Source organism: Gossypium hirsutum, chromosome D11 (genome assembly GCF_007990345.1).
Source record: "Gossypium hirsutum isolate 1008001.06 chromosome D11, Gossypium_hirsutum_v2.1, whole genome shotgun sequence".
NCBI lineage: Eukaryota > Viridiplantae > Streptophyta > Magnoliopsida > Malvales > Malvaceae > Gossypium > Gossypium hirsutum.
In genome coordinates this window covers 10,077,030-10,098,513 of record NC_053447.1, presented here as the reverse complement: position 1 = coordinate 10,098,513, position 21,484 = coordinate 10,077,030, and the positions used below count along the sequence as shown (strand labels likewise).

The following is a 21,484-nucleotide window of genomic DNA, read 5'->3' as shown; positions in this document are numbered from 1 at the left end:
AAGCTTTCATTCCAACGGATGAGACTGGACGATAAGTCGATGATAGGTCCTTAGAGATCACATTAATACTCCTTTTATATATAGAATTTTGAACCACCCCCCTAAGGTTAAGTCGTTTCTATTTTTAACAGTAGTGTTACCATATTTTATTATAAAAGTATGGTGAAAATGCTCCTTTCTTGTTGAAAGCTTGAAAAAGCTACATAACTACCGCTCTCTTATTTCTCTTTGTTCTAGTTTCTCCTTTAGTCATGGAGAAGCAGCTCCGTTGAGAACTGAGGTTCTTGCACTCTGGTGATTTTCCCATCCAGGATTCTGGTGAGCCTGATGGTGCCCTAGATGATTCCGGTGATCATGTTAAGCCTCTCATCAAGGAAATGGATTTCTTTCCTAATCATAATCAATCACATGATCGTCATCAAGGGAGAAAGATTGATAATAATAATAATCCTTTATCTTCTTTGTTAGATTCCGAAGTAAACGTAAGGTTTTTGGATTATCATTATTATCACTATAATATGATTTATTTAAAAAAAAATCTGTTTATATTTATTAATTTAAATTCATAGTAGTACTAGTTGGAGTTATTATGGAAATTTCGAGTTTACTTTCATTGACTAAATATATATGTTGTTTTAGATTGGATTAAATCTTCTCAGTTCAAGCTCCGGAGTTTCAAGGATAGCCAATGAAGAGAAACCCAAAGCTGAAGTAAGTTTTTCTTAGTTCTTACTCGAAAAACATTTTACCATATATTTTTTAAAATTTCTTTGGTCTATGAGTTTCAATTTGTTGAATGGTGAATTGGGTTTTTCAGATCAGTCATGCTAAGATTGCGTTAGAAAGGTTACATGAAGAGAATAGGAGACTGAGATGCACGTTGGGTCAGATTACCAAAAGCTACAAAGAGCTACAAGGTCAACTATTCATGGCGGTGCAAAAATTGGCGCTTGGAAATCAAATAGAAAAGGTGAAATATTTAAGTTTAATTAAAAACACCGGATATTTTCTAGTACATATCATCATCAGTTTGCTACGTAATTCAGTATTCAATCAGATATAGGAGAATCAAAATCATTTTATCCTCTTAAGAACTGACTAAACATTAAAGCTTGTTAATATTTATTTCTATATATGGTGTTCACAATTCATCAAATAGGTCCTTTTTATGTCTAAATTAAATAAGTAAACTTGGTTAACGTGCTTCACATGAATGGGAGAGTGCGCTCCCTTGATCCGGTATCATCTTTTCTCGAAGATTATTACATTTACATTTAGACCTTATTTTTTGGAAAACTTCCTATATCTTTCAAGGTAAAATTGTCATTAAATTAATGAACGATTCGATCCCCCAATCTATAGATACGTTTCACCAAGTGCCACACCTATTGCCCATGTAAATGATAGAGGACTAGAGTAAAAAGACTAGCAACTATACAAATTAGGCGGCGTCAGCTCTACCACCTATTTAGGCTTATTTTCCAACCCCTCGTATGCACTCTTTAGAAAAAGATAAAAGAGTTTGTTTTCCTTTCTTCAAACCCCCCTCGTTCTTAGGTTAAATCAGTACATGGTGTATACCTTAAATATAAAACAGTGTTGTTTGATTTTGATATTTAGATGCGATGGAGATTGTTTAATAAGACTAGCATTGTTTTTCAACTCTCATGGATCAATATATCAAGCTTATATGTGTGTGTGTGCGGCTATTGGCTAATGAAAGAGTTTTGTTTTCAAACAGAAGGATGCAGTAAATGGCACATCAAGTCCCATAATGTCAGTCCCACAGTTCATGGACCCACGACCATCGGCTGCATTAGATGTCAATGAACCTTCGGCATCTGACGATAGAACACAAGATTTGTCAGCATCTCCGGGGAAAAATATGGAAGTTGTATCGAAGGAAGGCGAACATCAAATTCCAGGAAAGCACGCTTCTGTTGAAGATGGTTCCGATCAAACGTCTCAAAGCTGGAGACCGACAAAATGTCCAAAGCTAGATCATTCTAACAAGGAAGAGCAAGTCTCTGAAGTACCTTTTAGGAAAGCCAGAGTGTCGATTAGAGCCAGATCAGAAGCTCCCTTGGTAAGTATATATACTAAAGTGCTTCTGTACAATTTGTATTTGCAACGTTTAAGACAAATTTGCGGAAAATGATGGATGGTAATTTTCAGATAAGCGATGGATGTTAATGGAGGAAATATGGTCAAAAGATGGCCAAGGGTAATCCTTGCCCACGAGCCTACTACCGTTGCACCATGGCTGTTGGCTGCCCAGTCCGTAAGCAGGTGCAAAGATGTACGGAGTGTTGAAAAGACAAATTAAAAGGGGTGTTGAAAAGTCAAAAAAATGGCAGGTGCAAGTGGCACCGAAAGAAAAAAATGGTAGGCAAGTTGTTTAAAGTTGAATGGGATAATTACAATTTTGGTCCCTAATTTTTTAGGCCATTTGCAAGTTAGTCACTGAACCTCAACTATAAATAGGCCTAACCATTTCTCATTTACACCATCCCAACCAATCTTTCTCTCTTAGTTTTCTCTCTTCTCCCATTTGAGAATTCTTAAGGAATTCTATTTGTTTGTAATATTTTGGAGATAGTAAAGTTATCATCTGGTGTTAGTGCCCGAGGACGTAGGTATAATTTACCGAACCTCGTTAAAACTCTTATGTTCTTTTTGTCCTATTTTTCTTTCAATATTTGAGGGTATAATAGTAGTATTTAATTGTGCTATTAAATTACGTTAGAAGGAATATTCTGACTAAGGAAAGACTTGGTATTTAAGAGATCCTTGTGATCCACCTCTCTTCCCTGGGAATTGAACTTTGTGTGATTTTTTAGTACAATAATTTACACGCTTCCGACCCTATTGGAACAACAAGTGGTATCAAGAGCCGATGGTTAATCGTAGTATGCTCTGTGGTTGCAGTTTAAACTGATGTTCCACATCAGAAAAGATTTCCTTAGGTATATTGAAAGATTATGGAGAAAACGGTCGGTGTAGGAGCTTCAACATCGTCCATGTGGACAAGACCGACAATTGCAAATGCAAGATTGGCCGTGGAGATCTTTGATGGCACAGGCCATTTTGGTATGTGGCAAAGTGAGGTTCTAGATGCCCTTTTTCAGCAGGGTCTAGACATTGCCATTGATGAAGAGAAACCATATGATGTACAGGAGAAAGATTGGAAGGCGATCAATCGGTTGGCATGTGGCACAATTCGATCATGCCTTTCTCGAGAGCAGAGGTATGCTTTTTCAAAGGAGACTTCTGCAAATAAGTTGTGGGTGGCACTTGAAGAAATTTTTTTGAAGAAAAACAGTCAAAATAAGCTCCACTTGAAGAAAAGACTGTTTCGCTTCACATACGTCCCAAGTACCACAATGAATGATCACATCACCAAATTTAATCAGTTAGTCACTGATTTGCTGAATATGGATGAGACATTCAAAGATGAAGATTTGGCTTTGATGCTGTTGGGGTCACTTCCTGAGGAGTTTGAGTTCCTAGAAACTACTCTACTTCATGGCAGGAGTGATATATCTCTGAGCGAAGTCTGTGCGGCCTTATACAGTTATGAACAGAGAAAGAAGGACAAACAGAAAAACTCAATCAGAGATACAGAAGCTTTAGTAGTCCGAGGTCGTTCATACACTCGGAAGAAAACTCAAAAGGGGAGATCAAAGTCAAAGTCCAGACTCGGGAAAGATGAATGTGCTTTTTGTCATGAGAAAGGCCACTGGAAGAAAAATTGTCCAAAGCTGAAGAATAAGGGAAAAGCTGCTGTAGATGCTTGTGTTGCTAAGTATGATACTAGTGACTCTGAACTATCACTGGTTGCATCATCATCGTCGTTCCATTCAGATGAGTGGATATTGGATTCGGGTTGTACCTATCATATGTCCCCTAACCGGGATTGGTTCTCTGATTTAGTAGAACTAAATGGAGGAGTTGTTTATATGGGCAATGACAATGCCTGTAAAACTGTTGGGATAGGTTCAATCCAATTAAAGAATCAAGATGGATCAACCAGAGTTCTGACTGATGTTCGGTACGTGCCCAGTTTGAAGAAAAATCTCATCTCATTGGGAGCCTTGGAATCCAATGGTTCAGTTGTTACTATGAGAGATGGGATTTTGAAAGTGACATCTGGCGCACTTGTGATATTGAAGGGCATCAGGAAAAATAACTTGTATTACTACCAAGGTAGTACAGTTATTGGAGCAGTCACTACAGCTTCCGGTAACAAAGAATTGGACTCAATGCAGTTGTGGCATATGAAGTTGGGACATGCCAGCGAAAAATCCTTGCAAATTCTGGCAAAGCAAGGATTGTTGAAAGGTGCAAAGGCTTACAAATTAAAATTTTGCGAGCATTGTGTTCTGGGAAAGCAAAAGAGAGTGAAATTCGGTACTGCTATCCATAATACAAAAGGTATTTTGGAATATGTTCACTCAGATGTGTGGGGGCCTTCCAAGACACCTTCATTAGGAGGAAAACACTACTTTGTTACTTTTGTTGATGACTTTTCCAGAAGAGTTTGGGTGTATACCATGAGAACTAAGGATGAAGTGCTTAGAGTTTTTCTTAAATGGAAAACTATGATCGAAAACCAGACTGGCAAGAAAATCAAGCGGCTTAGGACGGACAATGGAGGGGAATATAAAAGTGATCCGTTCTTCGATGTGTGCCAAGAGTATGGTATTGTTCGACACTTCACAGTTAGGGATACACCACAGCAGAATGGATTGGCAGAGCGTATGAATCGAACATTGCTGGAGAAAGTTCGATGTATGTTGTCCAATGCTGGGTTGGGCAAGCAATTTTGGGCTGAGGCTGTGACATACGCTGGCCATCTTGTTAATCGTTTGCCATCATCTGCATTAGAAGGAAAAACTCCTATGGAGGTATGGTCTGGAAAACCAGCTACAGATTATGATTCCTTACATGTGTTTGGATCCACTGCATATTACCATGTGAAGGAGTCAAAGTTAGATCCGATGGCAAAGAAAGCTCTCTTTATGGGAATCACTTTTGGAGTGAAGGGATTTCGACTTTGGTGCTTAAGCACAAAGAAAATGATCTGTAGCAAAGATGTTACCTTTGATGAATCTGCCACATTGAAAAAGGTAGCAGATAAAGATATTCAGTCGAGCAATACTCCATAGCAGGTGGAGTGTACTCCAAAACAGGTGGAGTTTGAGCAGATGGGGATTTGCCCAGTTAATAAGTCTAATTCTCCAGCCACAATGGAGGAATTAGAGGTTGAAGAGGTTCTGACCCAAGAACCACTAAGTACACCAGAACCAATTGCAGTTGCAAGGCCACGGAGAGAAATTCGTAAACCTGCTCGATTTACTGATATGGTGGCCTACGCCCTTCCCGTTGTTGATGATATTCCTATCACTTATCAAGAAGCAATGCAAAGCTTAGAAAGTGATAAATGGAAAAGCGCCATGGATGAAGAAATGCAGTCTCTCCTGAAGAATAATACTTGGGAATTGGTGCAATTACCGAAAGGTAAAAGGGCAATCGGATGCAAGTGGGTATTCGCAAAGAAAGATGGATCTCCTAGCAAGAAGGATATTCGCTACAAGGCAAGATTGGTAGCTAAAGGCTACGCTCAGAAGGAGGGAATTGACTACAATGATGTATTTTCCCCTGTTGTGAAGCATTCATCCATTAGAATTTTGTTGGCCTTGGTAGCACAGTTGAATTTGGAACTAGCTCAACTTGATGTTAAGACGGCTTTCTTGCATGGTGAGTTAGAAGAGGAGATCTATATGACTCATCCCGAAGGATACACAGATGCTGGTGGTAGAAATTGGGTTTGTAAGCTGAACAAATCGCTATATTGATTGAAGCAATCCCCGAGGCAGTGGTACAAGCGATTTGATAGCTTTATGAGAAGGCAGAAGTACACAAGAAGCAAATATGACAATTGTGCGTATTTGCAGAAGCTGCATGACGGATCTTTCATTTATCTACTCTTGTATGTTGATGATATGTTAATCGCTTCGAAGAGCCAAAAAGAGATAGATAAGCTGAAGGCTCAGTTGAATCAAGAGTTCGAGATGAAAGATCTAGGTGAGGCCAAGAAGATTCTCGGCATGGAGATAAGTAGAGATAGACAGAGAGGCAAGCTTTGTTTGAATCAGAAGTAATATCTGAAAAAGGTATTATAATGTTTTGGTGTAAATGAAAACACAAAACATGTAAGTACCCCACTTGCTTCTCATTTGAAACTTAGTGCTCAATTATCTCCGAAAACTGAAGAAGAAAGAGAATATATGGCAAAAGTCCCATATGCTAATGCAGTTGGGAGTTTGATGTATGCGATGATGTGTACGAGGCCTGACATTTCACAAGCTGTTGGAGTTGTGAGCAGGTATATGCATGATCTTGGAAAAGGACATTGGCAAGCTGTGAAATGGATTCTACGGTATCTTCGAAAAACCGTAGATGTTGGTTTAATTTTTGAACAGGATGAAGCACTTGGTCAGTTTGTAGTTGGATATGTTGATTCCGACTTTGCTGGTGATTTAGATAAACGTCGTTCAACTACGGGGTATCTGTTTACTCTTGCGAAAGCCCCAGTGAGTTGGAAGTCTACCTTACAGTCTATAGTAGCTGTCTCTACTACAGAGGCAGAATATATGGCAGTTACAGAAGCTGTTAAGGAGGCTATTTGGCTTAATGGATTGTTGAAAGACTTAGGAGTTGTTCAAAGTCACATAAGTTTATATTGTGACAGTCAGAGCGCTATTCATTTAGCGAAAAATCAAGTCTATCATTCAAGAACCAAGCATATCGACGTAAGATATCACTTTGTGCGGGAAGTCTTTGAAAAAGGAAAAATTCTACTTTAGAAGATTCTGACAGCAGATAATCCCGCAGATATGATGACCAAGGTGGTAACAACAATCAAGTTTAATCATTGTTTGAACTTGATTAACATCCTGAGAATTTGAGCACATTTAGGTGTATGGCGCTCGAGAGCGCATTTGGAGGCACTACAAAAGATAGCTTTATCGAATTTGGAGAGTTGAAGGAAGTATGTGAAGATGTGATTATCCTAATCAAATCTTCAAGGTAGAGATTGTTGAAAAGACAAATTAAAGGGGTGTTGAAAAGTCAAAAAAATGGGAGGTGCAAGTGGCACCGAAAGAAAAAAAATGGTAGGCAAGTTGTTTAAAGTTGAATGGGATAATTGCAATTTTGGTCCCTAATTTTTTAGACCATTTGCAAGTTAGTCCCTGAACCTCAACTATAAATAGGCCTAACCATTTCTCATTTACACCATCCCAACCAATCTTTCTCTCTTAGTTTTCTCTCTTCTCCCATTTGAGAATTCTTAAGGAATTCTATTTGTTTGTAATATTTTGGATATAGTAAAGTTATCATCTGGTGTTAGTGCCCGAGGACGTAGGTATAATTTACCGAACCTCGTTAAAACTCTTATGTTCTTTTTGTCCTATTTTTCTTTCAATATTTGAGGGTATAATAGTAGTATTTAATTGTGCTATTAAATTACGTTAGAAGGAATATTCTGACTAACGAAAGACTTGGTATTTAAGAGATCCTTGTGATCCACCTCTCTTCCCTGGGAATTGAACTTTGTGTGATTTTTTAGTATAATAATTTACACGCTTCCGACCCTATTGGAACAACACGGAGGATAAAAGCATTCTCATAACCACATATGAAGCGAATCACAATCATCCTCTACCACCAGCAGCCACTGCTCTGGCTAACACTACGTCAGCCGCTGCAGCAATGTTGCTATCAGGTTCAACAACAAGCAAGGATGGCCTTAGCCTACCGAGTTTTAGCTACTTTCCTTCCTTACCCTATGCATCCACAATGGCCCCCTCAGCGGCACCGTTCCCTATCGTAACCCTTGACTTGACTCAGGGCCCAAATACAGTTCCCTTCTTACGGCCGCCGCCTTCCGCAGCTACATTTCCACTACCTGTGCACGGTTACCCACAGATTTTAGGGCACTCCATGTTGGCTCCTCCCAAGTTATCTGCAGTATCGGCAATGCAGTTATGGCAACGTCCTGTTTCTATGGTTGAAACTGTTACAGCAGCCATTGCTTCTGATCCAAATTTCACCACAGCCTTAGCCGCAGCTATTTCGACAATTATTGAAGCAGCAAAAAGCAACAACGGTGGCAATAACAATTCCTCCAAAGGGGTAGCTACTCTTCCCGGATCAACCCAGCTTCCACAGTCTTGCACCACTTTTTCGGCTAACTAGCCAGGGTGATTAAAAATTTGGGTCTTCTCAGGCTCGTGATATTTTCACTTTTTATTGCATAAGCGTTTGGTAGGTAATCAGCCAGTTAGAGAGAAGGGTCCATCTCTTGTATGATTATAAAAACAGGTAGTTCCACTTCCAGGCGCCATCCGATATTCAATATGATCAAACCAGTAAAATATTTGGAACAAGATCTGATGTACAGACAAATACTGTTGCACCTCCGAGATATTAAGGGATTTCTTGCTACTCTTTTGATCAACAACAGTATATTGATTGTTGGTTGTTAGATAATGACCGCCTTTTCTAATCTAAAGATGCACTATACTTTCCGTAGAGAATATATGATCCTAAGCATACTGAGAGCTTAGATTAATGCACTGTAAGGATGAATTTCTTCGAAGTATTTCTTGTGTTGTAGATAATCTTTCTACATAATAATTAAATTTAAAGTTTTTTACGAAGAGATACACATGTCTAGTAAAATTATGGACAAGCACTTATTTATGTTTTAATTAAGTGTTTTTATTTAATAAATTAATGAATTTGATTTGTAGTGAAATGATATCATCTGACTGATAAAATACCCTTTCATCGGAGGATTATGATAACTAAGGTGATTTGGGCTTCTACTTTAATGGGTTAAGACTTTGAAGGCACTCCAATGTTCCAACCCCTCAGTTTTAGTATTATCCAGAAAAAAACATCAAAAACCAAACTCCCAATTCAACTGATTTTTTAATCTGTTGCCCACTGAATTTTTAATCTAATTTGAATAACATTAAATTTTAAAATTTTTTATATTTTAAAAAATCTTTTTATTTTTTGTTTTTGAATTTTAAAGAGTTTTCATATATATATTATAATTTTATAATTTTTTTTAAAATATGTGTTTTTTAAATAAATAAATAAAAATTTAATTTCTTTTTAGAAATTAGGTAAACTATCTAATTGATCACTTAACTTTTTAGATGCTTTAATTTTGATCACCCAAATAAAAAAAAAACTTTCAATTTGATCAATGTCGTTATAATAATTTATCATTTTGGTCACCTATTTACTTTCTCACTAACGGAAGCTGATATGGCGTCCGCCCTTGCCGGCTGACATTTCCATGTAATTATGTAAATATTTTATTTTTCGTAATGTAAAAATTGTGAGCTTTGAGAGCTTAGTTCACTGCAAATCTTGGACCTTGGTGTGAACAATTTGTCGGGAAATACCAAAATGTTTCCAAAATTTAACTGCAATGGCTACCAAACCAGATGACACAAATGCAATTATTGATTACTTCGTTGATGGGAGTTCATAAGGAGTGAATTAGTAGTAATGAAAGGGAGACTCCATGAATATACCACATTCTTTCACTAATTACCACCAAGGATCTTTCAAACAATAATCTCATTGAGAATACTCCCAAAGAACAAACCTGTCTTGCAGGCTTACAATTATTGCATCTATCAGGAAATTCGTTAAGAGAAAACATACTAGAAAGTTTATGAAAAAAAATAATTTTAGGATTAGAGCTTTTACATTATGGTGAAAAGAAAAGAAGAGAATGGATTTAAAATATTTATATAATTACATGGAAAATATCAGCCTACGGGACTAGTTATGTGTCATGTCACATTAGTTAGTGAGAAAATGGATAGGTGACCAAAACAATAAATTATTGTAGCAACAGCTACCAATTTGAAAGTTTTTTTATTTGAGTGACTAAAATGAAAACACTCAAAAAGTTGGGTGATTAGCTAGGTAGTTTACCCAAAAATTTTGCATACTTTTAAAGGGTATGGACTAAATTGACAAAAAAAACTATAAATGTCGAGGGCTAAAAAAGTTTAAATTTTTTAAAATTCGATAGACCTATGAATCGATATAGACTAGTTGAATTGGACTGAAGCATAGTTGATCTGACAATTGAACTGATCTTTATAATTTTTAATAATTTATTTGCTTTGAACTGATTGGGCCGGTCGCTTAGAACCAATTTGTTAGACCAATTCAAAATTGGTTCAATCGATTTTTCGCTTGATTTAACCAATCTGTATCGGTTCGCAAATCAACTAGTTTTTTTACCTCTCATTGGACCGATACCCAACCGGTTCCCCATCGAACTGGTTGGTTTAGTCCAATTTAGATAACATTGAAATTTGAAATTTGAAATTTGTATTTATATTTATATTTTTTAAAACCGTTTTTTAAATTTTATAAAAATCATATATATTTTTAATTTTTATTAATTTTATTTAAAGTATGAAAACAATATTTTAAAACTTTTATGTACTTTTAAAGTAAAAGGACTAAATTGATAAAAATATAATTATTGAGGGTTAAAAAATTATTTTGCTTTTAACATCGTTAACTTTAATGACAGAATTAAATGGAGAGATCAAAATTTTTAAATAAAAAAATATAAATACTCAACGTCCTTTAATTTAAAATATAAAAGACTAGATTTTAAAATTTGAAAGACTACATTGTAGTATATTTAAACCGGTCACACTTTGCTAATATCATTACTTACCTCTATTTTTTTTCCATCTCTTTGGATAATAAGCCTAAACTTTTCCCTTTTTTGGATCATTGGATTTGGTTTAGTTTTTTTTTTTTAGAAGGAATGAATATGTTTTTAAAAATGTTATAGCAATGCAAGATTGGAACTAGCCATGGGCCTATTAACTTGATAACTATATAAATTGGCCAATTTTAGGACCATAATACCCATAAAGTTCAATGACCCAATGTTCTAATGCCTTTCTCTTCGTCTCTAAATAGATTTCTTACGAACTTTTCGTCGAACAGGTAGCGAGCGAACTCTGCAAACAAGAAACATGCCGCCTAGAAACAAGGCCGCCAAAAACAACATTCAGGATGGCGCCCTTCCTCAACAGCAAGAGTATGTCTCTTTTAATTTCATTAGATTTTATAAAAACTGTCTTTTGATTTCTTACTTTTTTATTTTTCTTCGGGTCCTGAAAGTTGCTATGAAGGAGAACGGCTCATTCACGTGCTTAAATCAATCCGAAGGTAAATAATTCGAAACAATTAGCTTTGATTAACAAATACCCTTTTTTTTCAATTCAACTACTTGTTGTTTTTGGTAGTTAAATTTTATTATGTTATTTCAATGAACAGAGGGATAGAGTCAGCCAGAGCTCTGGCTGGAAACTCCTTGCCTGAAAAAGTGTGGCTTAAGGTTTGATGTCTTAGCCAATGCTGTACTCATTTTATTCGATTAACCTTGTGGTTTTATTATTGTCTGATTATACTATTTGTGGCATTTAGCAACAATTTGCAATCGGTGTTAATGACGTAACACGTGTACTTGAACGGATGGCAGCCATTATTGACGAGGGGAGCACTGCCCAATCACCTTTTGTTAGACTTCAGGTTAGCTATCCTGGTTTTACCCATGTTTTAACAAGCAGCTAGGGTTAGTTTTTTATTGCTTGTACGTTTGCTGTAAGTAGCTCGAGACTTGGTGTATGTTTGTTGCGTTTGTAGGCTATATTGTTAGCTGCTGATTGCAACCCAAAGTGGCTGACGAAGCACCTGCCAACGTTGGCTAAATCAAGAAAGGTACCATTGATCATTGTTAAAGATGATAAAAAGGGGTCCTTAAGATTGGGTGAGCTTGTAAAGCTAAAAACAGCTGTTGCAATTGGAGTAAAGGTTAGGATCTCGAATTTGCTGATTGTTTTTTAACCCTAGGGTGTTTTTAACAATGTGCTGATATATTTGTCTTTTAAACTATAGGCTCGAGGAAGTGCTATCAATCAAATCATGGAGGAAATTCTTGATGGTGACGAACCCAATCAAAGGGCTCTGCTTCAAGTTCAATGACTTGCCAGTTTTTTTTTTTCTTTTTTGCAGTCAGAATGGAAGGAAAGAGCTGTCTATTATTATTATTATTATTTTATTTTAATTCTATGTTGTTATTGCCCCTATGGTAATGACAGGGATTTAAAATGTAGAAATTGATATCTACGAGAAACCAGCAGAAAAGCCTCACATGATTGAGATCTGTTTTTTGTTTGAAAAATTACAACACAAAACCTAAGCAATTGTATTCGGATATATTTTTAAACATAAATATAGAAATATGATTTTCTACATATATGAAAAAATATTTTTTAAAAAAATAAATTGGGGAAAAGGACACAAAGCCAAAACAGGAGGGTAGCAGTAAAGTGAAACTATTGCTCTCTACCAAAGCATTTTAAGCAAAGAAAGTGAAAAATGTTAAAAACTTTGTAGTTTCTATTAAGTATAGCTGTTTATTTGAAGCTTAAATGAGGGTGAAATTTTTATCAAAGAGAGAGCAAGAAAAGAAAATAATAATAATTAATAAAAAGAAGCGAAAAAAGAAAACATGAATGAGTTACATTTACAATCCCCTCACAAGGAGAAGAACAAAAAGAAGTAGAAATCCCAATAAATGATGGTTGGATGCAACTCTCTGGGACTCCCTTTTGGCGAAAAAAGGTAAAACATCTCCTAGATTGGTTCTGGTGGCACCACTTTCAAACTCCGAATCCATTCACAGATGCTAGGATCATCAAAATGAATAAAACTGCTTTTCAGTTTTGTCCGCTGTTCTGTTGTCAAGGTTCGAAGCTGTGGAAATCTTGCCTCCTGCATACGTATCACGCCATTGTTAATTGTTTTCTGAATACCCATTTTCAATAAAATACAGAGACATAGATATAGGCCTATTATGACCAAAAGCAAAAAGGCTTTCCCATTTTCCTCTTACCTGCTCATAAGGAGGATCCTTGTGTGCTGGTATCAGCCGAGAAACGAAATATCGAGCCTGAGAGCTTCCCTCCTGCGACAAACCACATCATTAGGTTCTTTTCTTTCTGATAGCTAAAAAAAAAACCGTGACAATGCACAGTTAATAGAAGGTTGGGGCAATTTAAAAGAAAAAGAACCTTGAATGCAAGGATGCGAGGAGCTGGAAATCGTAACTCTGTAAGCTCTTCTGCCAATGTTTTACAAGCTGCCACAGCTGCAGCACTTCTTCCTTCATCTGCTGCAAGTTCAGCACCCTGACCCAGCAGTTGGCAGGAAGATGTTCAATATTGTCACGGAAATAAATAAATATAGTTTCTAAATACAATTCAAGCATAGCAATCCATCAATCTCTCCCTCAGAACATACCAAGATAACACATACAAGTAGAAGAGTGAAAAGGGAAATGAATTCATCCAAGGGTCATATATCACAGGGTATGTATACATATAACTTAAAAAGTGAATATGATAAAAACATGTTAGATGGATGACGTAACTACAATCATATTCACTTTGTGCATTTAGCAAATCATGCATAGCTTCTCACTTCCAAGCCTTTCTTACCATGTTCCCCCCACATCAGGCCATCATCACTTTTCTACCGTGGCCTGATAACACAGAAGCAACTATAGCAGATATACAAGCCAAAACTAAAAGATGGTTTAATTTACATACCAACCAAATGAAGACATCTGTACCATGGTCTAGAACAACTGCTGTATCAGACTGCATGACAAGATCATAAGCTGGCAATTCTTCAAAAGTACCTCCTTCCCGATGCATCAGACAGCGAGGGGCAACCATGCGAAGTGAAAGATCAAAGGATGCATTCAAAAACAAATTCCGCAGTACAGATCTCTCATCCTCATGACCAACTATATTTCCCAACAATGGACCCCTCCTAAGATGGAATAGAAACTCTGGTAGTAGAGAGATTTCCTTTGGGAACCGACGAAGCTTTGACTTCGGCACTTGAGAGCCAAATTTTAAAGCAATGTCTTTTACTCTTTCATCTATTGTTGTACGCATATCAATTGCATCAGAATGACTTTTTGCTCCCAAGAGGGTCCTCTTGGCAATTAGGACGGCAGCCACCTCATCTTCAACACATTGAAGATATTCTGGAACACTATCAACAGTTGGCAACCTGAGAGTAATCACTCTAGTTATATCAGCTTGATAAACATTTGAGTACTGAATGGCAAACTGGAAAAAAACGAAATCACTCTTGATGTCATGTCTATTTTCCATTGATATGGAGAAGCATTGTGTTTCTTCGACACTCAGCATTCGAATACAGAGAGAAAGATCATTCTTAAAGGTTTCATGGTTTTCTATATGTGCCTCTTCACCAGGACCCACAACCTGAGTAACAAGAATATCATCAGAACAGCGAATCTCCAACAAACCATGGGAACCAGCAGCCCTGGCTGATGCCCTTTGTAAGTTCATACCAAAGGCTTCACCAAAATCATCATGGAGAACAAAAGCACCTCCTGAAGCTTTTGCAAGAGGCTGCAGCACAGGAACCCTTACAGGGCAAGTTCCAGCACAGAGAATGTCTATGACTGTGTTCTGTTGATGAGCCTCACGACCAAGATGCTCCATCCATTTTATTGCAGTCTTTTCCTTATGAGGATAATTAGGGTGAGTATAAGAATGAGGGACAGATCCAGGGCCATATGTATTTGGTCCACCAGCACACACAATGATTCTACTGTTAACACCTGGCCTTTTAACTACACCTCGTGAAAAATCTGCAGATGGACCTTGAATAATAGCTAGAGCAACCTCAACTGCAGTACCTAAGCACCTATCTCTTGATGCTTCTGGAACATTCAACTTGTAAGGCCTCAAAGAGGAGAATATCAGGTGTGCCACCTCTTTTGAAGCATGCATTGGGGACAAGGATATACCTGTCCCATAAATCAATGCTTTCAAAGCCTCCTGAGTTGGTGAAGCTCCACCTGGAATCACTTCAGCAGATGCAATGGATTCCTCTGAGAAGTCATAGACTGATACTGCACGACCATACAAAATGATTCCAATTCTAGTTGTTGGTGGCAGTGAATCAACGATTGCATGCAGGGAGCTCTGTAAATACTGAAGGTGTTGCTCATCTAAACATTCATCTATGACAAGAACAACTGGTGCAGAAGTTCTTGAATCAGTAACCGGAACAAAACTTGGCCTCTTATTCCCTGTTTGAATGAAATCAACCAAAGGTGATGACAACTCAGGAAAATTACGAAGCTCTTCCTTGCTCAATGCTATGTATTCACCTTCGCTTCCATTTAGATTCCCGCAAATTACACACTGCCATTGGCCTGAGCCAATTAGTATGTTGGAGTATAAATTCGAATAAGCTCCACAATCATGGCATCGATGAGGATCACGTTGTATCACTTGGGGACCTGGTGAAGTGTCCCTCCCAGGAGAAACCAGTACTCCAAAACCTAAGCTAGGTACGTTTGCTTGTTTCTTGTGTTTCAACACCTGGTCCACAAAATAGGGATAAATAAATTTTGGATAGAAATAGTGCATATAACTGCAAAGATCAATAGGATGTAAAATTTGATAATATGTACATAATCATAAAATTCTGAAAAAGATATTCAAGACTTTGATAGAAAAAACATAAAAAACTCGCCATAAGACCAATAAAAATATTTCAGCTTTACATTTCATCCCACAAGGAAAGAAAGATACCTTATGAGCCGAGAATAAAACACATGGTGACTTTCCATCAGGCACAGGTTCCTCCATAGCACTGGGAAGTTGCTGTTGCAGCTCAACCGACCCATTTGAAAAATAGGGAGGAGAAGATGTGGGCAAAGACGAAGCTGATGAGAAAGCAACTGGCTGAGGAGTTGCAGGAGAGGTTCGGAAAGGCACAGCAGCAGGCCGGACTGGTGATGCAAATACAGGGGGGCCAGGGGGAGTACTCATATGGGGAACAGAGCTTCCAGTTTTGACTCCATTTGCTGGTGATAGCATAGTGGGTAATTTTATTGAAGGGGAAGGGATCTGATCTTGTTGTGAAATTGGCGGAGGAAACCTAGGTGCCCCAGAGGAGATTGTGGGAGGAGCAGGAGACATTGCACTTTGATCAGGTTTAGACGAAAGAGAATCCATCTGAGGAGTAATTGTTCTAGAGTATCCAGGGGAAGCTTGTGGCGGAGTGGCCATTGCAATTGAAAGTTTCCCTTAATTGAATATAATGCCGATCAAATTCCAGCTCTTGGAAGAGGATCAAAGGTGCAGGATTAAAGCGTTTGCGAAGAACTTCAACGCAATGTTCACCGGCAAAAGCCGAAAGAAAACCTTAAAACTCCATAAACAAACAAAGAACAAGATTGGATTTTGAAGGAAACCCAATTCAAGAGATCAATTAAGATTCAATAATGCCCCAAAAACTCACCACAATTAACCTCACAGGATAAAAAAAAGGGGGAATTTGATCACTTAACTCCCTATCTTCACCTCAATTCGAGATTCAATACAATCCCTTCTTCCGAAGTCCAATCTAAAATCCAAAATCGAAAAAGAAATGAGATTAAATTTAGGTTTTGTGAATATAATAGAAAATTAAGAAAATCCCAACCTGATACGAGACGGGATAAGAAAGAAAGTAGAGTGTTTTATTTGAATTATCAAGGAGTTGGAACCCTAGCTACGTTTGACTCTTCTTGATCTAACTCTCTCTTTCTTCTCCGTCTCTTGTTGGGATTTCGGCGCTTAAGGTTAAGCGAAGGGAGCACCAGAAACAGAGCCCGTTGCCATTGTCATTGATCTCCCATTTCAACCCACGGTAATGGTTCATTTTGCACTGCTGGCTCGATCGCTTCTTTTGATTGGTCGACCGCTGTTGACAGCAAACAGTGTGACGTGTTCTTCATTGAGACGACGCCGCTTCCATATTCCTACGTGTCAAGTTCATGACCCCTGGACTTGCATATTCCCCAAATTGTTTAGAGGAAAAGAAACGAAGACGTATTGCTTGCATCAACGTTATCTATTCGATTATCATCGGTCCCAGCCTTGCCCTGGAAACGAATACGGTAACCTTTTATTGGAAATAAAATACCAAATAAAACCAAGAAAAGGGCACTCACTTAGTACCACTGTTTGGTAGCTGTCGACTGTCGAGTTCTTAAAATCATGCCCATTTTCACGACAAAACCCTAATTTCCTTTTATTTGCTTCCATTTGCTCCCTATCTCCGCCGATGCAGCACGATGACCCTAGAAACGGTGAGTCGACTCACCGCAGCTCCAAGAAACCCAAAATTTCATCTCAGTTCATTACTGAGTCGGATATCCGAGACGAGTTCTCTCACCACCACCCACGTGTCGCACGCATCAACAACGGGAGTTTCGGTAGCTGTCCCGGTTCGGTTCTTGCTGCCCAACGCCATTGGCAGCTACAGTTCCTCCGTCAACCTGATGCCTTTTACTTTAATTCCCTTCGTGACGGAATAACGGCTTCGCGGAAAATTATAAAGGACCTCATCAACGCCGACCACGTCGACGAGGTCTCCCTCGTCGATAACGCCACAACCGCTGCGGCCATCGTGCTCCAACGGATCGGCCGCAGTTTCGCCGAAGGGAAGTTCCAGAAAAATGACACTGTTTTGATGCTCCACTGCGCGTATGAAGCCGTTAAAAAATCAATCCAAGCGTACGTCACCCGGGCCGGCGGCTCGGTCATTGAGGTACGGCTTCCATTCCCGGTAAATTCAGAGGAGGAAATCATATCCGAACTCAAAAAATCGATCGACGAAGGAAAATTCAACGGTAGAAGGATAAGGTTAGCGATTATCGATCATATTACATCAATGCCATCGGTTGTTATTCCGTTAAAAGAGTTAGTTAGGATTTGTAGAGCGGAAGGAATAGAGCAGGTTTTCGTAGACGCGGCTCACGCTATTGGGAGCGTGAAAGTGGATGTCAAAGAAGTTGGAGCTGATTTTTATGTTAGCAATTTACATAAATGGTTCTTTTGCCCGCCTTCTGTGGCATTTTTATACTGTAATAAATCGACTACATCGTCTGATTTGCATCACCCTGTTGTTTCTCACGAGTATGGAAATGGGTTGCCTATTGAAAGCTCCTGGACTGGGACTAGGGATTACAGTTCTCAGTTAGTTGTTCCTGCAGTTTTGGAGTTTGTTAACAGGTTTGAAGGAGGGATTGAGGGGATAATGAAGAGGAACCATGATCAAGTGGTGAAGATGGGGAAGATGTTGGTTGAATCATGGGGGACAAATTTAGGGTCTCCCCCGGAGATGTCTGCTGCAATGATTATGGTTGGTTTGCCGTCGAGGTTGTGCCTTAATAGTGAGAAGGATGCTTTGAAGTTGAGGTCACATTTGCGGGATTGTTATGAGGTTGAAGTTCCAATCTTTCATCAGGTTCCAAAGGATGGGGAAGAGGGTGTTAGAGATAAGGATGGATTTATTACGGGATATGTGAGAATTTCTCATCAAGTTTATAATACATTGGAGGATTATGAGAAGTTAAGGGATGCTATTAATCAGTTAGTCGAGGATGGGAAAACTTGCAAAATGCTTTTTAAGGAATGAAGAGGTAATTTCTTTGACTTAATTTGCTCAATGTTGGATTGCTTTTATGGCATTTTCTGTTAAGAAGTGTTACTTGTCTGCTTAAAGCTAATCATCGTTGCTCTTTACCTTTAATGAGAACATATATAATGTTGAAACCTAAGACCGAGTTAGTGTTTCTTGTTATTATTAATTGTGTTCCTGTAGAAAGTCTTATGCTCCTGAATCTATTACTAGGAAAAACCAATATTTCTTCAATATCTCTATGCCTGTGGAAGTATTCTGATTCTCATTTAATTGCACCATGATGAAATTGCATGTGAAATATCGTAACCTGCCTATTCCTCTTGGATCTTTTCTCTGCTTTCTTTTTTGTTTATATCGCAATACTAATGGAAGACTGGAATTAGGTTAATATTAGTAACCAGAGAATATATATGTGTGAGTGACATTTCTAAAAACATAGTAGTTTACTGCTCATACTGATGCATTAATAATTCAGGGAACCTATATTCACGGGAGGTGGAAAGGAGAGGCAAAAAGGGGCTTGGGACAGTTGATTTCATGCTAGATATAACTTAATGTGCCTTTTCAATTTGTATGAAATTTATTCTAATCCATAAGATTATGTACCTTGATTTCTTCTATTTGCGCTTGTCAGGCAGTCATAAAGGTTGGAGCAGCTTTCCATGGAATAACGTACGTGCTTTGCCAGTTTTCTGATGCTTGCGACATCACACAGTTTTTAAAGAACCAAAAATGATTGGGAAAGAGAAGGTAGAAGAAGTAGCTATTATATGTGCTTCTTGGAACCGCGAAAGCGTTTTGGAATAACTTTTTGCCAATGTAGTCTGACAGGTGCCTAGGGCTTTGTATCAATCCCTTGTAGTTCGGCAATAATAAATGTATGAATGAATCCAGCATTTTTTAGCAGTTAAACCTGCTTTCAGCTGAAATTTATTGTTAATTAATTGTATCACAATATTTTGAATTTATATGTATGAGTAATCGGTATATCCTTGGCTGATATGAATTCCATAAAGCAAGCGTCTTTAGCATTTATCAACACATCTTCATACGTTATCCCCCAACAGCATTGTCATTTTTTATTCATGAAAACGGCATGAAGCCTCAGGTTACATTAGACAAAAGAATGAGCAAGTCGGAAGGTGTGGGCGCTACAATATTACAACAAGAGCCCAATATTTTCCAATCTTTACAAGAAAGTGACTTCTTTAATCTTTGAATAAGCTGCAGACAATCAAGACTTCACAATAATATGAGACCAACCTTGTAACACCCCAAACTCGGTCTAGACGTTATGGTCGAATTTGGCGATGTCATATGGAAAGGGATTTGAAGACAAGATTGTCGAGTTTAAAAATCGTTACAGTAAGTTAACTTTTATTTAATTCGAAAAAAATTAGTTGATTTGCTTTAAAACTTGTCTCTTAGCAGAAGCTTTTGTAACCAATTAATTTAGGGAAAATCTTTTTTAGTTACGAAAAACCTTAGTTTTTAGAGAAAAAACCGTGTTTTGTGGAGTTGCAGTTTAAAAAAAATCCATAAAAAACAGTATAAAGTCTCAAATTTAAAGCCAACCAGTCCATAATCCAGAAGATACATCAAAAACCCCAAATAAGTAATAAATTCTAGGCATTAACCATCGAGTCCTCCGCTGCACCGACCCGTTAAGTCTGGGGATTACCTGTACAGATTAAACAGAGAAAGGGTGAGTTTTCGTAAACTCAGTATGTAATCCCCACGGAAAACATGCATACAGATAATCAACAGAATTCAGTCAGATACAGTCTCAGAAATACATTAGGGTCTTGACCCATATCAGATACAAAATGCAGATATAGTAAATCAAAATCCTACCCACCAATCTCTACACACCATCTCCGTCCAACCCTACACACCATGTGTGGATTAAATCAACCCACCCATCCCTACACACCATGCTGTACCGAAATGCGGCACATAATCAGAAGGTTGCAGCTCAGCTGCAGATAACAGGCTTAATAGCTTTTCAGACACTTCTTCCAAATATCATGAACCCACCCTAATGCAATGCCACATACAAAATATGACACGCCATTATGCAATTAATAGTACATACATTCAGATATCATAAGTCATGCTCGGTATAAAAATCTGACAGACAGATCACACATATAGGGGTCTAAGCTTTACCGACCCTACAGTAGGTCCACAGTCAACTTAGGCGACCTATGCAACCTTACAGAACTTTTTAGAAAAATGGGCTCACATTCCCATGTGGCTCACTCGGCCCAAATTGGCTTTGGTCACGTGATCCATTTTTAATGTAACCCGTGCTAGTTAATTATTCATATATATTTTCACTATTTACTTATATGTTTCTTCAAAGCTATCTACTTGAGTCACTGTTACTAAATTATTTATATCTTGAGCTACAGAATTCCGAATTAAGATCCGCTTGATGTCTTTGAAACTAGACTCAAATACCTTTCTACCATAAAATTTTCAGAATTTTTGGTTCAACCAATAAGTACAGTAAAATCTTCAAAATTACCCCTGTTCTGCTGTCTGACAGCTTCGTCCCTTCTTTGCTAAAAATTAATTATCTCTTAGTACAAAATTTGGATGATGTTTCCATTTTTTTTATTGAAAATAGACTTATTAATAATTTAAACATGTGAATTTTAACTCCTAATTATTTTTCTCCAATTTTTGATGATTTTTCAAAGTCAGAACAGGGGAACCCGAATTCATTCTGATCTTGTCTCACAAAGTTTATTATACCTCACGATTTACAATTCCATTACTTACACCGTTTCTTCTATGAGAAACTAGACTCAATAATTTTTAATTCAAT

At 37.8% G+C, this 21,484-nt stretch overlaps 3 protein-coding genes and 1 pseudogene across 7 annotated transcripts; 3 read left to right on the top strand and 1 right to left on the bottom strand.

The window, feature by feature from the left end:
• The first annotated feature begins 104 nt into the window (after positions 1-104).
• LOC107912240 (probable WRKY transcription factor 47) lies at positions 105-8,596 on the top strand (annotated as a pseudogene).
• A 2,111-nt stretch (positions 8,597-10,707) lies between these two features.
• On the top strand, positions 10,708-12,289 carry LOC107912243 (uncharacterized). Its single transcript, XM_016840325.2, has 6 exons — positions 10,708-11,161; positions 11,245-11,292; positions 11,401-11,461; positions 11,551-11,655; positions 11,770-11,937; positions 12,022-12,289. The coding sequence occupies exons 1-6, from the start codon at positions 11,097-11,099 to the stop codon at positions 12,106-12,108; spliced, it is 534 nt and encodes a 177-aa protein (XP_016695814.1). The 5' UTR covers positions 10,708-11,096; the 3' UTR covers positions 12,109-12,289.
• Positions 12,290-12,591: 302 nt separating this feature from the next.
• On the bottom strand, positions 12,592-16,943 carry LOC107912241 (protein transport protein SEC23). 2 transcript variants are annotated; one of them, XM_016840322.2, is made up of 7 exons: positions 16,666-16,943; positions 16,483-16,587; positions 15,771-16,392; positions 13,737-15,557; positions 13,200-13,316; positions 13,022-13,093; positions 12,592-12,900 (listed from the first exon to the last, which is right to left on the bottom strand). In XM_016840322.2, exons 3-7 carry the CDS (start codon positions 16,248-16,250, stop codon positions 12,763-12,765), a joined length of 2,628 nt encoding a protein of 875 aa, XP_016695811.1. In that variant the 5' UTR covers positions 16,251-16,392; positions 16,483-16,587; positions 16,666-16,943; the 3' UTR covers positions 12,592-12,762. The 2 variants fall into 2 exon arrangements, with proteins under 2 accessions (XP_016695811.1, XP_016695812.1); XM_016840323.2 differs by having other exon boundaries at positions 15,771-16,385.
• A 70-nt stretch (positions 16,944-17,013) lies between these two features.
• On the top strand, positions 17,014-19,651 carry LOC107912242 (L-cysteine desulfhydrase). Of its 4 annotated transcripts, none has more exons than XR_005921072.1 (3): positions 17,110-18,649; positions 19,127-19,207; positions 19,290-19,651. XR_005921072.1 is itself a non-coding variant. In XM_016840324.2 (2 exons), the coding sequence occupies exon 1, from the start codon at positions 17,290-17,292 to the stop codon at positions 18,643-18,645; it is 1,356 nt and encodes a 451-aa protein (XP_016695813.1). In that variant the 5' UTR covers positions 17,014-17,289; the 3' UTR covers positions 18,646-18,649; positions 19,286-19,651. The 4 variants fall into 4 exon arrangements, 2 of the variants coding, with proteins under 2 accessions (XP_016695813.1, XP_040961922.1); XR_001688107.2 differs by having other exon boundaries at positions 19,286-19,651; XM_016840324.2 differs by lacking the exon at positions 19,127-19,207 and having other exon boundaries at positions 17,014-18,649; positions 19,286-19,651.
• The last annotated feature ends 1,833 nt before the right edge of the window (positions 19,652-21,484 follow it).